General features: G+C 37.9%; 1 protein-coding gene across 1 annotated transcript in view; it reads left to right on the top strand.

Annotated features, from left to right (window-relative positions):
* The window catches only part of lrfn1 (leucine rich repeat and fibronectin type III domain containing 1), a 371292-nt gene that overhangs the window by 336805 nt on the left and 14487 nt on the right, over positions 1 to 20000 (top strand). Inside the window, exons 6-7 of the mRNA XM_056473176.1 lie at positions 1954 to 2474; positions 9072 to 9562. Of these exons, the coding sequence (XP_056329151.1) occupies positions 1954 to 2474; positions 9072 to 9562 (1012 nt within the window). The remainder of the gene's footprint in view (positions 1 to 1953; positions 2475 to 9071; positions 9563 to 20000) is intronic.

The raw sequence follows: 20000 nt of genomic DNA, 5'->3' as shown, positions 1-20000 counted from the left end.
TAGTCTTTATTTGTGTTATTTTTCATGTTTTACTCATTAGATATTAATATATTTTATACACTTGCCGGCCACTTTATTAGGTACACCTTACTAAAACTGGGTTGGAGCCGATTTTGCCTTTGGAGCTACTTTACTCCTTCGTGACATAGATTCAACAAGCTACTGGAAAATTACTCAGAGATTTTGCTCCATATTGAAATGATAGCGTCACACAGTTGTTGGCTGCACACTCATGTGAATCTCTCATTCTACCACATCCCAAAGGTGCTCTATTGGATTGAGCTCTGGTGACTGTGGAGGCCATTTGAGTACAGCGAACTCATTGTCATGTTCAAGAAACCAGTCTAAGATGATTGGCGCTTAATGACATGCTGCGTTATCCTGCTGGAGGTAGCCATCAGGAGATTTTTACTGTTCTTAGCTGACAGGAGCGGCACCCGGTGTGGTCTTCTGCTGCTGTAGCCTATCCGCCTCAAAGTTGGACGTGTTGTGTGTTCAGAGATGCTCTTCTGCAGACCTCGGTTGTAACGAGTGCTTATTTGAGTTACTGTTGCCTTTCTATCAGCTGGAACCAGTCTGGACATTCTCCTCTGACCTCTGGCATCAACAAGGCATTTGAGCCCACAGAACTGCCGCTCACTGGATAATTCCTCTTTTCTGATCATTCTCTGTATACCCTAGAGATGGTTGTGCGTGAAAATCCCAGTAGATCAGCAGTTTCTGAAATACTCAGAGCAGCCCGTCTGGCACCAACAACCATGCCACGTTCAGCGTCACTTAAATCCCCAAAGTCGATTTCCTCCCCATTCTGATGCTCACTTTGAACTGCAGCAGGTCGTCTTGACCATGTCTACTTGTCTAAATGGATTGAGCTGCTGCCATGAGATTGGCTGATTAGAAATTTTCGTTAACGAACAGTTGGACAGGTGTACCTAATAAAGTGGCCAGTGAGTGTATAATTTTTGTTGTTCTTTATTGAAAATTAGTTTTCCTTCTAATTTTGACTTTCATTAAAAATAAATATATATATTTATTCCTATTTTCTTTTTCTTTTTGCATTATTGTTTACCAATTCATGATTTATTTTAGTTTTTGCTTCTGTTTATTAGAAATCAATCTAAGTTCTGTAATTTGATTAAGTTTTTACTGTATACTTGTTTCTGTTTCAGTTTTGATTTAATTTTAGTTAAATTAACTATGTGAAAGTAGTCAAATAGGGGCATTTATTTATTTATTTATTTACTTATTTTTATGTATTATATTTTTTGTGGTAGTAGTAGTATAACCTAATAAAGTAGAAATTGTTTTTTCACTTTAATTTTAGTGCAAGTTTCATTTTCAGTCGATTATTATTATAGTTCATTCATTCATTTTCTCTTCGGCTTAGTCCCTTAAATAATCAGAGTTCGCCACAGTGGAATGAACCGCTAACTTATCCAGCATATGTTTACACAGCGGATGCCCTTCCAGCTGCAACCCATAACTGGGAAACATCCATACACACTCAGTCACACACATACACTACGGACAATTTTAGCTTACCCAATTCCCCTGTAGCACGTGTGTTTGGACTGTGGGGGAAACCGGAGCACCCAGAGAGGAAACCAATGCCAACACGGGAAGAACATGCAGACTCCACACAGAAATGCCAACTAACTCAGCCAAGGCTCGAACCAGCGACCCTCTTGCTATGAAGCGATTGTGCTACCCACTGCGCTACCTTGCTGCCTGTAATAGTAATGTTTCTTTATATTTTTCTTTAAATTTACTTAATTAGTTTTAATTTCAGTTTTTTATTCATTCATTTATTCTGTATATGTATGTACTGTATGTAGGTATTTGTTTGTTTATTTATTTATTTATTTTTTCATTAAATTTTGTGCACATTTTAATTTATATCTAATCAGTCATTTTAGTGTTAATTTTTTAAATGTCATCTTCTTTCTAATAAAGGCCTGATGAACCTCAGACACCTGATATTAGGAAATAACCAGATCCACCACATTGAAGAGTCCTCCTTTGATGAGTTCGTCTCCACCATCGAGGATCTGGATTTATCCTACAACAACCTGCGGACTTTACCGTGGGAAGCCATCGCTCGAATGACCAACATAAACACGCTGACCTTGGACCACAACCTGATCGATCACATCGGTGTGGGCACATTCACGCTGCTCACCAAACTGGTGCGTTTGGACATGACCTCCAACCGACTGCAGACTCTCCCTCCGGACACGCTTTTCCAGCATGCGCAGGTTCTGTCCGAGCCCAAGACCTCCAGCTCATCTAGACTGACGGTCAGCTTCGGGGGAAACCCTCTGCACTGTAACTGCGAGCTGCTGTGGCTGAGACGGCTGACCCGAGAGGATGATCTGGAGACATGTGCTTCTCCTGATCACCTGATGGACAAATACTTCTGGTCCATTCAGGAGGAGGAGTTCATCTGTGAGCCGCCGCTTATCACCAAACACCAGGTCAGAACACAGATGAGCTTCTCTTTAGAAGTGTTCTGGATTAGTAACCCGTTCTGAATAGCAGGATGGTAATGATTTACTCAACTCACGAATTGATGATGTTGTCATTAGAACCTGTTGTGAATCATAGGAATGCAACTATTCGACGTGTCCGATTTAATCAACCCACGATTCAATTACAATTCGATTGACTCAACTCTTAATTCGATTGTCAATCTTCAGAAGCATTCTAGATTATAACACATTCTGACTAGCAGGACTGAATTCAGTCGCAGGAATGTAACGATTCGGTTAACAATTAATGAATGATTAGAACCAGTTCTGAAGGAATGTAATGAGTCAATGTGTCCGATTCAGTCAACTCATGATTTGATTCACTCAACTCTCGATTCGATGATGTCGTCAATAGAACCTGTTGTAAATCATAGGAATGCAACTATTCACTGTGTCCGATTCAGTCTACTCATGATTCGATTACAATTCAATTGACTCAACTCTCAATTCGATGATGTCGTCTTCAGAAGCATTCTAGATTATAACCCATTCTGACTAGCAGGACTAAATTCAATCGGAGGAATGTAACGATTCGGTTAACAATTAACGAATGATTAGAACCAGTTCTGAAGTATGTAATGATTCAATGTGTCCAATTCAGTCAACTCACAATTTGATTCACTTAACTCTCGATTTGATGATGTCATCTTTAGAAGCAATCTAGATTAGAACTCGTTCGAAATAGCAGGACTGTAACAATTCTCTCAACTCACAATTTGATGATGTCATCAATAGAACCTTTTGTGAATCATAGGAACGCAACTATTCGCTGTGTCCGATTCAATCAACCCACAATTTGATAACAGTTCGATTGACTCAACTCTCAATTCGATGATGTCATCTTCAGAAGCATTCTAGATTATAACGCATTCTGACTAGCAGGATTAAATTCAATCGCAGGAATGCAACGATCGGGTAGCAATTAACAAATGATTACAACCAGTTCTGAAGGAATGTAATGATTCAATGTGTCCGATTCAGTCAACTCACAGTTCGATTCACTCAATTCTCGATTTGATGATGTCATCTTTAGAAGCATTCTCAATTAGAGCTCGTTCGAAATAGCAGGACTGTAACAATTCCCTCAACTCACAATTCAATGATGTTGTCATTAGAACCTGTTGTGAATCATAGGAATGCAACTATTCGCTGTGTCCGATTCGATCAACCCACGATTTGATTACAATTCGATTGACTCAACTCTCTCGTCTTCAGAAGCATTCTAGATTATAACCCATTCTGACTAGCAGGACTGAATACAATCGCAGGAATGCAACGATCGGGTAGCAATTAATGAATGATTAGAACCAGTTCTGAAGGAATGTAATGATTCAATGTGTCCGATTCAGACAACTCACAGTTCGATTCACTCAACTATCGATTTGATGATGTCATCTTTAGAAGTATTCTAGATTAGAACTCGTTCGAAATAGCAGGACTGTAACAACTCCCTCAACTCACAATTCAATGATGTTGTCAATAGAACCTGTTGTAAATCATAGGAATGCAACTATTCACTGTGTCCAATTCAGTCTACTCATGATTCGATTACAATTCGGCTGACTCAACTCTCAATTCGATGATGACATCTTCAGAAGCATTCTAGATTATAACCCATTCTGACTAACAGGACTAAATTCAATCGCAGGAATGTAACGATTCGGTTAGCAATTAACGAATGATTAGAACCAGTTCTGAAGGAATGTAAAGACTCAATGTGTCCGATTCAGTCAACTCACGATTCGATTTTCTCAACTCTCGATTTGATGATGTCATCTTTAGAAGCATTCTAGATTAGAACTCGTTTGAAATAGCAGGACTGTAACAATTCCCTCAACTCACAATTCGATGATGTTGTCAATAGAACCTTTTGTGAATCATAGGAACGCAACTATTCGCTGTGTCCGATTCAATCAACCCAAGATTCGATAACAGTTCGATTGACTCAACTCTCAATTCGATTGTCATCTTCAGAAGCATTCTAGATTATAACCCATTCTAACTAGCAGGATTAAATTCAATCGCAAGAATGTAACGATTCGGTTAGCAATTAACGAATGATTAGAACCAGTTCTAAAGGAATGTAATGATTCAATGTTTCCGATTCAGTCAACTCACGATTTGATTTACTCAACTCTCGAGTTGATGATGTCATCTTTAAAAGCATTCTAGATTAGAACTCGTTCGAAATAGCAGGACTGTAACAACTCCCTCAACTCACAATTCGATAATGTCGTCAATAGAACCTTTTGTGAATCATAGGAATGCAACTATTCACTGTGTCCGATTCGATCAACTCATGATTTGATTACAATTCGATTGACTCAACTCTCAATTCGATGACGTCGTCTTCAGAAGCATTCTAGATTATAACACATTCTGACTAGCAGGACTGAATACAATAGCAGGAATGCAACAATCGGGTAGCAATTAACAAATGATTACAACCAGTTCTGAAGGAATGTAATGATTCAATGTGTCCGATTCAGTCAACTCACAGTTCGACTCACTCAACTCTCGATTTGATGATGTCATCTTTAAAAGCATTCTAGATTAGAACTCGTTCGAAATAGCAGGACTGTAACAACTCCCTTAACTCACAATTTGATGATGTCGTCAATAGAACCTTTTGTGAATCATAGGAATGCAACTATTCGCTGTGTCCGATTCGATCAACTCATTATTCGATTACAATTCGATTTACTCAACTCTCAATTCGATGATGTCGTCTTCAGAAGCATTCTAGATTATAACCCATTCTGACTAGCAGGACTGAATACAATCGCAGGAATGCATTCTGAAGAAATGTAATGATTCAATGTGTCCGATTCAGTCAACTCACAGTTCGATTCACTCAACTCTCGATTTGATGATGTCATCTTTAGAAGAATTCTAGATTAGAGCTCGTTCAAAATAGCAGCACTGTAACAACTCCCTCAACAAATGATGTTGTCATTAGAACCTGTTGTGAATAAAAGGAATACAACTATTCGCTGTGTCCGATTCGATCAACTCACGATTACAATTCGATTGACTCAACTCTCTCGTCTTCAGAAGCCTTCTAGATTATAACCCATTCTGACTAGCAGGACTGTAATGATTCCTTGTGTCCGATCCGATCACAATTCGATTCACTCAACTCTTGATTTAATGATGTCATGTTTAGAAGCATTCTGGATTAGAACTTGTTCTGAATAGCAGGAATGTAACAATTCACTTAACACTCAATTCAATGATGTTATCTTTAGAATTATTCTATATAGATGAGTGATTAGGACCAGTTCTGAATAGCAATGATGTAAAAAATCAAGCAGGGGTCACACTGCACTTTTCGCCCCATAGGACTTCCATTCATATCCTTGCAATTGTGGCAGACCGGAAACACAGTCTCGTGTGACAAATTTCATGTATCGCTATGTTCGAAAGTTTAAGCATGGTGAACTCTGACCTGTGAAATTGCATCACATGATTTCATGCGATCCATAGAAAATCTAACCGTGACCTCTCTGTACAGAAGTTTTAAACATTGAGCAATCGCTCACTGTATTAATAGCTATGTTTTAATCCACTTATTTTATGCACATTTTGGAGATGTGCATAAAAAACTGTTGATGGAAATGGCAAGATGCACATCAATTCTTAAATTGTGCATAAAAAACATATGCGCAAAACTTAGTAGGATAAACTTTTTATTCAATAAGAAAAAACGCACGTAAACTACGATGGAAACACTTTTACCGCACAAATTCCAGTATGCAGATTAAAAAAGGTCATGTGATTTTGTTATAAGAGATCATGTGATGATGAAAATGTGTATGAATGGATAAACCAGCAGGCTGAGCACATTGAAAAACCCCTAAATGTTGTTATGATCATTCTAAAACACCTTAACCATTGCAATATTAGTGTTATTATATTATTAATGACCTCCAGAACTGTGCTGTGCTCCACATCTCAAGCCTTCAAACGCCAACACAATCTTTTGAGGCACAAGTAATTTATTAAAAAAGGAAAAGATTGACGCAGCTTCTCATAACCGCAGCGAATTCCATTTTGACTGTTGATATTTGGCGCCAGTGAATCAGGACGTGTTGATTTTGTTCTCTTTGACTTGTTGGATGGAAACGTTGCTTTATTCACATATTTTATGCCAAATTCCAGTTTTGCACTTAAATTTAATTCCCATCTGTAAGTGGAAAACATAGCTAATGTCTAATCATCTTGTTTTATCCCGCTTTTTGCAGCGCTGTACAATACTCAAACTAAAGTGTGTGTGTGTGTGTGTGTGGCTTTACTCACCTCTTGATTTGATGATGTCATTTTTAGAAGCATTCTGGATTAGAGCCTGTTCTAAATAGCAGGAATGTAACGATTTACTCAACTCTCAATTTGATGATGTCAATATTAGAAAGATTCTGGATTGCAACCAGTTTTGAATAGCAGCAATGTAGTGATTTAATCAACTCTCAGTTTGATTTCATCGTTGAAGCATTCTGGGTTAGAACCAGTTCTGAATAGCAGGATTTTTAACTATCTGCTGAGTTTTGAAATTCGAAGTCATGTACTACTTGAGTAGATACAAAATTTTCAATTTGAATTAACTATATGACAAAAAAGTTAACTTTATATAGTATGAATGTGATCAGGGATGGGAAGTATTTATGATACATGTGTTTCAAATCCGAATTTCGAATACAAAACAGTATTTTGTCATTTGTATTTGCTGATGAAATTGGCTTAATATTTTGTATCAAAATACTTTCGTGTCTTGTATTTTTGTATTTTTAAAATACTTTGCAAGAAGTCTACATGATAACATCTTAAAAACGCACCCTCAGATTGTTGCTTTCTCAGTTATTTGCCCAAGCTTGAGGTCAGAACAGAAAATGGATTATGAAGGTGGTCAATGCTTGTATAGAGCTACACGATTCTGGCTAAAATGAGAATCGCGATTTATTTTTTTACTTTTTTATTTTTTATTTATTTATTTATTTATTTATTTGCTTAAAATAAAGATCAAGATTTTCTCACGATTTTTTCTCAAACATATGGTAAAACAACAACAATAATAATATAATAATAATAATAATAATAATAATATTATGTGTAGGTCTTCTGGTTTCTATAAATAATTCTATTCGACTTATAATAATTCTGATGTTGAATTATTATGTTTGAGATATATGCTTGCAATCTGTCATTAACAACATTATTAGAAAATGAGACATTTGTCATTATCAGACTCCCTCTTTCATTATATTCAAGGCTAAAGGCTAGAGTAGTTATACTGACACTGTAAACATTTATTTTCATGCACAAATCTGTGTTTGCTATGAAAGAAAAACTGATCAAATGCTTGTGGTAATCATAACTCTAAACTGCGATATGATGATTTAAATGATGTACACATTTTTGGTTTCATTTTCACTGCTAAGTGCTGTTCATACTTCGTGTGCGGCTCTCAAACGATCACTCTGTGCCACAAACTGTATATTATTTACAACTTTATTACCTGTTACTATGCAGGTTCTGTTCACTAAAGTTGACGTAGGTTGCGCGCCCGCCCTCTCTGTGGTAACAGCTAACGGTCAGCAGCTCACGTCATGTGTGATTTCCCGGCCGTGAAAACATCATTATATGAAGACAAAAATGACATTATTAGGTGAATTATACTTTATAAATACAGTGTGTGACTCTTTCAACATCCTTTTGAGGTGTCCATGTCGCTGAGCAATGTGTGTGAAACGATGAAAAGACTCGTGCAGCCGCCTTTGCTTTTCTCCTGAACTTGAAAATATGATTGACAGAATCGTAGAAATGCTGATTTAAAATCGTCTAGGGGTCGAATCGAGATCGCAATCTTTTTTCGATAACTTGTGCAGCTCTAGCTTGTGGTATAGATGGAAGTTATGCATCTTTGCTTAATAAATGAGATGGAATCAAATATTAGTCCTTAAGAACAGGATTTGGAGCCTTCAGCTCAGGGGTCACCAATTTAGGTCCTGGAGGGCCGGTGTCCCTGCAGGGTTTAGCTCCAACTTGCCTCAACACACCTGCCTGGATGTTTCAAGTATACCTAGTAAGACCTTAAATAGCTTGTTCAGGTGTGTTTGATTAGGGTTGGAGCTAAAATCTGCAGGACACCGGCCCTCCAGGACACATAATCATTCTCAGTCTCAGTGCTGCAGGTGGAAATGCAGAGGAACTTTAGAAATGTACTGGTGTTCACTAAGAGGGTAAACTGAGACTCTTCCAGTTAAAGAAGAACTGAAAAACTCTTGGGAGAGTGAGTTAACGGCACAAATAATAGTAGGTTTGGATGAATTACGGATGTCAACGCCAAGACAACAAGACAAACAACATAAAAAGAAAATGGGATAGCATACCATCCATTGAATGCACACTACAGAATCTTGCTTGACGTAATAGGTCATCCAGGTGTACTTCTCTTATACTGGTAGCTCTTTTCCCCACACGCTGTAAAGGTTTCCAGTTCTTCAATTTGAGCATGCATTACAGCTGATGTTCTGACTGTCCCTGCAGGTCACCAAGCCGTATGTGATGGAGGGTCAGGGCGTCACGCTGAAGTGCAAAGCCATGGGTGACCCTGATCCCGCAATCCACTGGCGCTTCCCGGACGGCAAACTGGTGCACAACAACACCCGCACCATTTTATACGACAACGGCACGCTGGACATCCTGATCACCACACTGAAGGACAGTGGCGCTTTTAACTGCGTGGCGTCCAACGCTGCAGGAATCGCCACCGCCGCAGTACACGTACACATGATCCCGCTACCCCTGCTGGTCAATAACACAGGACACATGCGGGAGGCTGACCCGGGACTCTCCGACATCAGCACCTCCTCCAGATCCAGCAGCAACGACAGCAAAACACACAGCAAGAGGGTCCTGGTGGAGAATCTGACTGCTCACTCTGCCGTCATACACTGGCCCTCTGAGAGACACATCCCTGGCATCCGCATGTACCAGATCCAGTACAACAGCACTGTTGATGATACACTCGTCTACAGGTACACACACACACACACCAGGAGATTCACAGTCTGTTTTCTAAAATGAGACATATTCATATAATAATAATAATAATAATAATATTAACTAACATTGTATTATATTGAGGTTGTTGTTATTATAAAGCTCATGTTATTATTATTATTTTATTATTATTATTATTTTTTTTTTTTAATATTATTATTATTAATAATAATAATGCTAAGTTATTGTTTAAAGCTAAATTAATAATACAAATAATAAAAATAATAATAATAATAATGCTAAGTTGTTGTTTTAAAGCTAAATGAATAATGATACTACTACTACTACTACTACTAATAATAATAATAATAATGCTAAGTTGTTGTTTAAGGTAAATTAATAATAATAAACATGATGATAATAATAATAATAACAATAATAATAATAATAATAATAATAATAATAATAATAATAATACATTGTTGTTTTAAAGCTAAATTAATAATAATAGTAGTAGTAATAATAATAATAATAATAATAATAATAATAACAATAATAATAATAATAATAAGAAGAAGAAGAAGAAGAAGAAGAAGAAGAAGAAGAATGCTAAGTTGTTGTTTTAAAGGTAAACTAATAAAAAATATCATAGTGATAATAATAACAACATCAATAATAATAAATAATAAATTTTTAAATAATAATAAATAATTTTAATATAGAGCAATTTGAGCATTCTAATAACTAATAACAGACTGAAAACTTATATATAAATGTTATAGTATTTTATTTTAATAAAAAACTACACCACTGGTGCCGACTAATAAATCTTTTATCCAAAATGACTGAATTATGACACACAGATTCATTGTATAGGCTACTGTAAGTTGTATTCATTATACATACACACACACACACACATTTAACTCAATATTTTAATTCATTCAGTCTTATTAGTCTGACATTAGTTATCCGTGCTGTTGTCCTATTGGAATTTTCATTCCAAAATGCCGCTGTGTGACACTAGTGGCATCTAGTGGCTGTTTCCCAAACAGCAACAGAGTGTCGCCTCTTGGTGATTCTAAGCTCTTTGGCGTCACTAATAGTTTTAAAACAGAACATTACCTGTCTAATGCTGTGTTCAAAGCACGAGTGATATACATGGTTAGTCACTGCAAACGCGCGAATAGACATCCTGCGGGGCGATACGCGCGAATGACGTGAATGGTGCGGTGCGAATGGCGCGATTGAGCGTTTTGCATGTTTGATGCGCTTAAATCTGAACTTCAGCAGACATTCGCACTGCGTTAACCAATCAGGAGTTTGCTCTTGTCGGGGGTGATTGTGACGTAGCGCCTGTTATTGGTGTCCCGGGGGAAATCCTCCAGCCGACACCGACAACAGTTCATCAAACTGGGCTCCAGTCAGAAGCACAGCTGAAAGCCTCCATCATCCAGGTTAAGTTTCTGGAGGAGTTTATGAGCTCACAGAGCTGCTGCACCTCTGAAAGTATCAAGTGGACTCAGACACGGCCTAAAACGTATCGACACTGTTTTTCAGCCTACATAAAGCACATAAACACAGTTATTTTCTCAATAAAATCCATGTTAGCCATTTAGCAACGAAGCTACAGTCACCAGGCAGACAGAAGCCCTGCTCATCACGCAAATGAAGCAAGTAAACTCAAATGTTCTCGCGGCTATTTACATGAGGATAGCGTGATTTATCCTTGAGTTCTGCATCTGGTGTGAACACAGCATAACACAAATACTTCAGTCATGGTGTCATCCTTCCTATAGCATGCAAATCTAATTGCAATATTGTTTCAGGATTTTAAAGTTTTGATTCAGCATTTGTTTTTCCCGCATGTCATGTACACGTAAATGGCAGATCTGCATGAATGGGTGCACAGTTGTACAAATCTGAATTTGTTGACCGACAGTTTGGGCTACTTATCAGAATTAGGGGAATTATCAGCCCGACAATGTTTAATTGAACGAACATTTTTGAATCTTACGCCTTACTCAGAATATAAAAATACAAATAAACACATTTAGATCATTTACTTTAATCAGTACTATTGGAATGTGAAGAGAATTTTTACCAGCACAACAAGACACGTTTCTGAAGACAATCACCTACTGCAGCTTTAATATGCAATTGTGCATCGTCTCAGGTCTGCATTATTTTATAATAATTCAGCAGACTAGAGTTATGACTGTTGAAAGAACTGAAATAATTCAGCATTATAATATGAAACTGGTTGTATTTTCTATTAGTACTACTAAGTTAAAATGTGATTGTGCTCTGAGTCCAGTATCAGTGCACTGAATCAACCACAAAGGTCTTCGATAGACTGAACGATGACATGAGAGCGCTGCAGATTTACATAATAACAGGTTGTTTAAAGATCAGCTGAATTATTGATAACCCTGAAGACTCAAGAGTACAGAGTTAAAGGTCAGACGCAGAACAGGTTATAAAGGCAGATTATGGTGATAGTGAAGGATGGATTAATGTGTGTGAGATGTACAGTAGAGAAGTGTTCAGTGTCTCCGTGATGGAGTTTAAAGCCTGCGCCGGCGAACAGTAAAACACCGCTGACAGTTATTACCCTCACTGCAGGAACAAGTGCATTACTGCAGAAAGATCTGGAAGAATATGCATCTGCTGCGCTTTTTAACACAACACCTTAAAGGGACAGTAACCTTAAAATTGACTTAACATGTTTGCAAGTTGTTCTGAGTTTCTTTTCTCTGTTCAAATCCAAAGAAGGTATTATGAGAGCTGATATTGAACTGACTGTTATGAGGTAATCTACTCAACTCTGCCAAATTTGCTTGTTTGGTTTATTTTTAATAGTTATGGACATCCATAGTAGGAACAAACATGTAATGGAAGTCAGTGGCTGTTGTATTTTGTTCTCTGTGTTCAACAAAATAAAGAAAGTTGAGACTGTAATATGTGAAGGATGATTAAACAATGACAGTATTTCTATTTTTGGGGTGAACTGTCCCTTTAACACCGCAGAGTTGAGTAGATTACTTATAAATTGTGGTAAATTACTGATTACAAATTACATGATAACATTTGCAGCCAGTAATATAATCTCTTATAATAACTGAATATAAATAAATAAATAAATAAATAAATAAATAAATAAATAAATAAAACTAAACTTGCATCTAGTATTTTGTCCACCAAAAATAGATCAAATAAAATCAACAATTAAACAAGCAAACGTGGCAGCAGGGTTGAGTAGATTACCTTTGAATAGTAATCAGTAACTACAAATTACATGACAATTTAAGTCAGTTATTATAATAGTAGTTTACTCTAACTACAAATGCTTAATTTTTAGAATCTGATTACATGTAATCCATTCAACACAGGTTTATTGTGAAAATGTACCCCTGTATACATTTCTGGAGAGTGTGAGTTATGTAGCCAGGGGTATGTATGTCTGCATTTAATCTTTAAAATGAACACTACGGGGCGGTATGACGCTGATGATGGCTTTTGTTTCTTGTCATGCTATCAGCTGACCACTTACCTCAATGTGGGCGGCTTTTCCGCTGTTACCAGTTTGTCCAGTAGCTCGCTGCGTATGTCGGTGGACTTGAGATGCAGAGAGTTGACCGTGAAGATGGGGTTCGAGTGTAGTGAAGAACAGTTCCAGAAAGCAGGAAAAACAAAATCAAAGGGCAACAAATAAAATAAACAAGTAAATAACAGGGTGAGAATGTGGTAAAATGGTAAAAATCAGGCTGCCGCAAGAGCTTTTCTTTTTCTGGGTTGCTTTTTAAAACACTATTGGTTGGGTTTAGGGAAGGGGTGATTGGGTCAATCGGTGCTTTTTAAAACACTATTGGTTGGGTTTAGGTAAGGGGGTGATCAGGTCAATCCGTGCTGTTAAAAACACTCGGTTGGGTTTAGGGAAGGGGTGATCGGGTCAATCGGTGCTTTTGAAAACACTATCGGTTGGGTTTAGGGAAGGGGTGATTGGGTCAAACAGTGCTTTTGAAAACACTATCAGTTGGGTTTAGGGAAGGGGTGATCGGGTCAATCAGTGCTTTTGAAAACACTATCGGTTGGGTTTAGGTAAGGGGGTGATCGGGTCAGTCGTTGCTTTTGAAAACACTATCGGTTGGGTTTAGGGAAGGGGTGATTGGGTCAAACAGTGCTTTTGAAAACACTATCAGGTTTAAGGAAGGGATGATCGGGTCAATCGGTGCTTTTGAAAACACTGTCGGTCGGGTTTAGGGAAGGGGTGATTGGGTCAAACAGTGCTTTTGAAAACACTATCAGTTGGGTTTAGGGAAGGGGTGATCGGGTCAATCGGTGCTTTTGAAAACTATTGGTTGGGTTTAGGTAAGGGGGTGATCGGGTCAGTCGTTGCTTTTGAAAACTATTGGTTGGGTTTAGGGAAGGGAGTGATCGGGTCAATCTGTGCTTTTGAAAACACTATCAGTTGGGTTTAGGGAAGGTGGTGGGCTGGTCAATCAGTGGTTTTGAAACACTGCCATTGGGTTTAGGGAAGGGGTGATTGACTCAATTGGTGCTTTTGAAAACACTGTTGGTTGGTTTTGGGAAGGGGGTTATCGGATCAATCGGTGCTTTTAAAAGTCAGTCAGTGAGTCAATCAACTGGCCTCTGGTGAATTTACACAAGAACAACAGGCATGAGTGGCACTCGCTAGAAAGATTTGAGATCTAAAAAAGCATACACAGCGGCCTCTGGTGGATTTATGTGAGAACAGCAGGCGTGAATGGCACTCACTAGAGAAATTTGAGTTCTGAAAAAGCATACATAGTACCTCTGGAGGATTCACGAAAACAAAAACAGCAAAAAAACGTACTTCCTGGGATGTATTTCGCTCTTTCCAGAAATGTATACAGGGGCATGTTTTCAGAATGAGCCTGGGTTGAATCCACTAATACTCAGCAAGCAGCAGAACTACATTGCCCCAGCACTCAGAACTACATTGCTCCATCATTAGACACTGAAAACTCTTTCCCTAAAATAGCTTTCCCTTTCAGTAAAATATCCAAATAAAGCATAAACAGCCTTTAAAGCGCACACACTCATTTCCAGAGGAAGCTGTGAAATTGCCTCGGCTTTTATTGAGACAGTTTTACCGTTAAACAGCTTTTGTACTGGCAAGTGCAGCTTGTAGTGGGAGATTTGTCCAGAAATACAAAGACTGAATGAAATCTCCGAGATCTCCAATGGACTGAAGACACTTGTGTGCATTTGCATCATAACAGAGGCTTTAGAGATCAGCTGAATTATTGACAGCCCTGAAGACTTGCAGTATAGAGGCGGATTTTAACCCAACAATGAGGAGGAAATCTGACTGTGAGGTTTAAAGGTCAGACGCCGCTCATGATAAATGTGCTGATAATACTGATATTGAACAGCTCAGGTGCATTTGTGCTGGAAGAAAAGCCTCACAGACAAATGTCACTCAGATTTAATATAGCAATACAAAGTTCTGTCCATGCGCATGTAGTCTGATAGGTCATCTATACTGCTCCAATGTCATTGATTACATGTTGCCTCAGCAGCCAATGAGCTTTCTCCTTAACAGTATTTTATTTTATTTTGGTCTCCTCAGCATTTTAAATGCTCATTGTTCTACTTTTTAACATTTTTCTGGAGACCCTCCTTCACCCCAGCACCACCTCTGTTTAGATCTGCTATGAGGGTTACATATACAGCTGATGTCTATATGTTTTTTTTCCAACACATTTCTAAACATAATAGTTTCATTCATTTATTAAATTTCCTCCAGCTTTGACATGCAAACTCCACACAGGACCTTCTTCCTGTGAGGTGACAATGCTAACCACTGAGCCACCCCATAATAGAAACTCATTTCTAATAACTGATTTCTTTTATCTTTGCCATGATGACAGCACATAATATTTGACTAGATATTTGTCAAGATACTAGCGTTCAGCTTAAAATGACATTTAAAGGCTTAACTAGGTTCATAAGGTTAACCCTCTACCACATGGTGTTGCCAACATGTTATTAATGTTAATTTCCCTGCCACTGTTTCTTTAAGACTATCATTCTAATTTTTTTTGTTGGAAAGAGAAAACCTTAGTTTAGCCAATGATGTGCTTTGGTTAAGTCTCATGACATTTGGTGTTTTTCTGTGGTGTGATTTCTGACAGACAGTTTATTGTGAGTAGTTGCTGAATGCAAATGTAATTGTTAAAGAGCCCATATTATACATGAAATAGGGTCATATTTAGGTTGTAAGGGTCTCCAACAACAGTCTAATATGCATGCAAGGTCAAAAAACACTTTGATGGTCTTATAATCTGCATTTATTTTTACCTAATTATCCCAGCGACTCCCATATGAATCGTTCAGCGATTCATTTGTTCCCAAACCCCTCCTCAGCGCGAAGCTAATCTGCGCTGATTGGACCGATGACAGCCTGCTGCGATTGGTCGACAACACTGACAGGCTTCAGCGCGAGACAGAGTGAAATGCCCAGCAGCTAATCATCAATATAAAAGTAGTCACAGTGCACACACGCTTCATAGTGGATTTTGGCTGCCAGTGGGTGAATGTAAACACAGACGATGGACTAGAAAATACTGACGACTAACTATTTTATTGAGCAAAAAGTCCAAGAACTGGCGAGGAGATCTCCTAGCCTGTCACAGTCTACCTGCTCTTTTCACACACACACACACACACACACACACACACAGGGCATGCGCGTCCATAGAGGAGCGGCTGAATAGAGAGGGCGTGGCGCGGCGCTCAGTTATATCCGCGAATACCCGTGCGTTACACACACGAGGAGACACACACACACACACACACACATTACTCCTACCCGAGGACACGACACACACGCCTAGAGCGCCAGTTCAGCTTGCTGGGTGCAATTTAGACACCTCACCTCGAACCTGAGCTGAAATATTTTGAAACTTGACTGTTGCATGTGTGTAAACAGCTGACGATCCGTAATCAAAGCGGCACGTGTCGCGTTTTCAACGTGGCTTTACACGCGATATGAGAATATAAAGAGTTAACCTGATACAGTACACGCGGTTACAAGTAACAAAACACAACTAAATACATAATTTGCAAGCTAGAGTAAACGAGGCAATAATTTTAATCGCACGCACTTACACTGGTGAAATGGGGGAAGAAACTGATTCATGATGCACTGATCCATGTTCTGACAGTCTTTACTGATGCTTCCTTTAACAAACTGATGAAGTCTTCTTTGAAAGCATATAGTTTTCAGAAGCACTCAGAACTGCTCAAGGCTGGGCTATATTGCTGATGTTTCATCTTTGATTAGACTGTCAATAATATCCATCTGCACAGCGTGACTTCATTCGACTGGTGTCTGTCTGTGTGTGTGTGTGTGTGTGTTTGTGTGTGTGTGGCTCTTTTTCTGTTAGTGGGCGGGGCCGCAGGTTTCAAATCTCCCGGGTTTGCGTGTGCAACTACTTGTATTTCATAGCTGCGTCATCACGAAACACCTAATGACTCGTTATCAGGACGACTCGTTTTAAGCACTATGAGTCGACTCTTTTATAGATGAATCAATAGTTTTAAACACTGTACACTTACAGATTTAAGCCTTAGCTGGATATTTCACTTCACTTAGAGCTGTGTTACACACTACATGGAAGGGCATTTTCAAAAACCCATAATATGGGCTCTTTAATAAAAAGGTCAAATTATGTCAGATCTACAAACAAATCTGAAACATCACCTCCAGTAAGTTATGATGACATATTCACAACCCAAAAAATGTCTTTATTAAATTAGTTTTTTGTAAATCAATCAAATGTATGTGTTGCCAAATGGCAACACTGTGCAATAGTGGAATGTGCAATATTGCAATGGGTTTAGCTAATTAGCATGGTTAGCTGAGATCTTTTGAGTTGTGACAATAACAGCATGAATGCTAATAATATCATGTTGAGTAGTCATACGTTAAGGGCATTTCAATTATGGATAAAATCAAATTTTAATGGCAATACTACTTTTCATTAGATATAAATACAGGAAACAGTGCATTAGCGAGCACTATTGGTTGGGCTTAGGGAAGGCCATCGGCGGGGTCAATCTGTGCTTTTGAAAACACTGTCGGTTGGGTTCAGGGAAGGTGGTGGTCAGTTGGTTGGTCAGTTGGTCTGTCGACAGCGGGTGGATTTACATGAGAACAGCATGTATTTCGCACTCTCCAGAAATGTATACAGAGGTACATTTTCAGAATGAGCCTGGGTTGAATCCACTAATACTCAGCAAGCCGCAGAACTACATTGCCCCGTCATTAGACACTGAAAATCTTTGTTAAAATAGCTTTCCCTTTCAGTAAAATATCCAAATAAAGCAGAAACAGCCTTTTAAGCGCAGACACTCATTTTCAGAGGAAGCTGTGAAATTGCCTTGGCTTTTATTGAGACAGGTTTAGCGTTAAACAGCTTTTGTGCTGCCGAGTGCAGCTTGTAGTGGGAGATTTTGCAATGGGTTAGCTAACTAGCAAGGTTAGCTGAGATCTTTTGAGTTGTAACAATAACAGCATGAATGCTAGTAATATGATTTTGATTAGCCATATGTTAAGGGCATTTGAATTATGGATAAAATCTAATTTTAATGGTAATACTACTTTTGATTAGATATAATTACAGGGTAAAGTGTATTAGCGAGCACAACCATGTTCTCTGATAAGTGAAGCAAAGGACAGAACTGGCTCTTCCTGAGGTGAGGATGAGAGGTTTTACTGACCATGAGAATGATGCAGATTGGACATTTGATAAGAGCAGTGATGCAGACAGTTCAGGTAAGATAGCTCAAGACAGGCGTATTATAGTATAAAGTATAATAATATAAACATTGTTAGCTAGTAGCTACATTATTCTGATGCATCAGGATATATTAAACTTATTATTTATTTGTTATAATATTTACTGAAAGAAATATTTATATTTACTGTATGTTGTAAACATGATAGTACAATATTATGCTTGTTTTCAATAATGTTCAGCAAAAAAGAATGGAATAAATGAAGCTGTTGGAATATCAGATGATGGAAAGTGTGTATAAGGTAACATTTATAAGTTCTGTGTTAAAGCTTCTAATACTGCAACACCAATTAAATCATTTCAAACAACTCAATTATTAAATATAAGGAAAAGTCTCAATTAGAAATGTCTAAGTCAGATCCATTGTTGGATGTTGTTAACATATCATAAAGTACCTTAAAAAAATAAATAGTTTTACAGCACTTCAAGTTAAGTTATTCTAAGAAAAGAAAAACAGTCAAATATCTTTAATAGATTTATCATAATGCGTGCAGTAGAGGGTTAAAGTTAGGATAATTAGGTCATTAAATAATAAGTCATTGTATAACAGTGGTTTGTTCTGTAAACCAGTGGTCCTCAACCTTTTTATTACTGCGGACCAGGGTGGTAAGACGACCAACAAGTTTTATTTATGGAAAAAAATTGCAAAGCACTGCAGTGTTTGGGTGTTGTGAAATTGTCTGAGATGATTAGTCTTGCTGAAGTGTGTATATTCCACACAAGCTGATCGGTCAATTCTTGTCACAAGACTTGTGGTGCACTCGCAGGATTCATTCAACTTAGTGCGTCTGGTCTTGAAGGCGCGAGCTCATCACGTCGCTTGTGCAAACTTATGCGAACTTTAGAAAAGACGTCCTATAGACGTCCTAAAAGGCCGCCGTCATTTGTGATCTCCATCAGTTGATCTTCTTGCACAGACATGCTGGATTCACCTGATTTGTTCATAAATAGGTTATGGATCCATTCCTTGGCACTTTGCGGGTCTGTCACAGAGCTTTTTCCCTTTAGCAAAAAAAAACTTTCCAAATACGCCTGTTTCTTACTCATTTTGCTGCTTGTGGGTTTAATTTGGGCACTCAGGTGGTGAGATGTAACCGAGAAAATATGGTCATTTTTCAAAATAAAAGACTTTTCAAAATAAAAGGTCGTTCAGACTTAGATAATAAATAAAACGGAAATAATTAAAGATTTCTTCTGAGGCCCGGTACAAATTGATCAATTCTCTCTGCTATGATGACAGCACATAATATTTGACTAGATATTCTTTAAGATACTAGTATTGAGCTTAAAGTGACATTTAAAGGCTTAACTAGGTTAATTAGGGTAATTGGGCAAGTCATTGTATAACAGTGGTTTATTCTGTAGACAATCCAAAACAAATATTTAGTATGGGGGCTAATAATATTGACCTTAAAATGGGTTTAAAACAATTAAAACTGCTTTTATTCTAGCCGAAATAAAACAAATAAGACTTTCTCCAGAAGAAAAAATATAACAGGAAATACTGTGAAAATCTGTTAAACGTCATTTGGAAAATATTTGATAAAGAAATGAACAATTCACAGGAGGGCGAATAATTTTAACTTTAACTGTTTACGTAATATGGATCATATGTAATAGATTA

The sequence above is a fragment of the Danio aesculapii genome, chromosome 15 (genome assembly GCF_903798145.1).
Source record: "Danio aesculapii chromosome 15, fDanAes4.1, whole genome shotgun sequence".
In the NCBI taxonomy this organism is placed as follows: domain Eukaryota; kingdom Metazoa; phylum Chordata; class Actinopteri; order Cypriniformes; family Danionidae; genus Danio; species Danio aesculapii.
The sequence above is the reverse complement of the archived record's forward strand: the minus strand, read 5'-3'. Positions and strand labels throughout refer to the sequence as shown.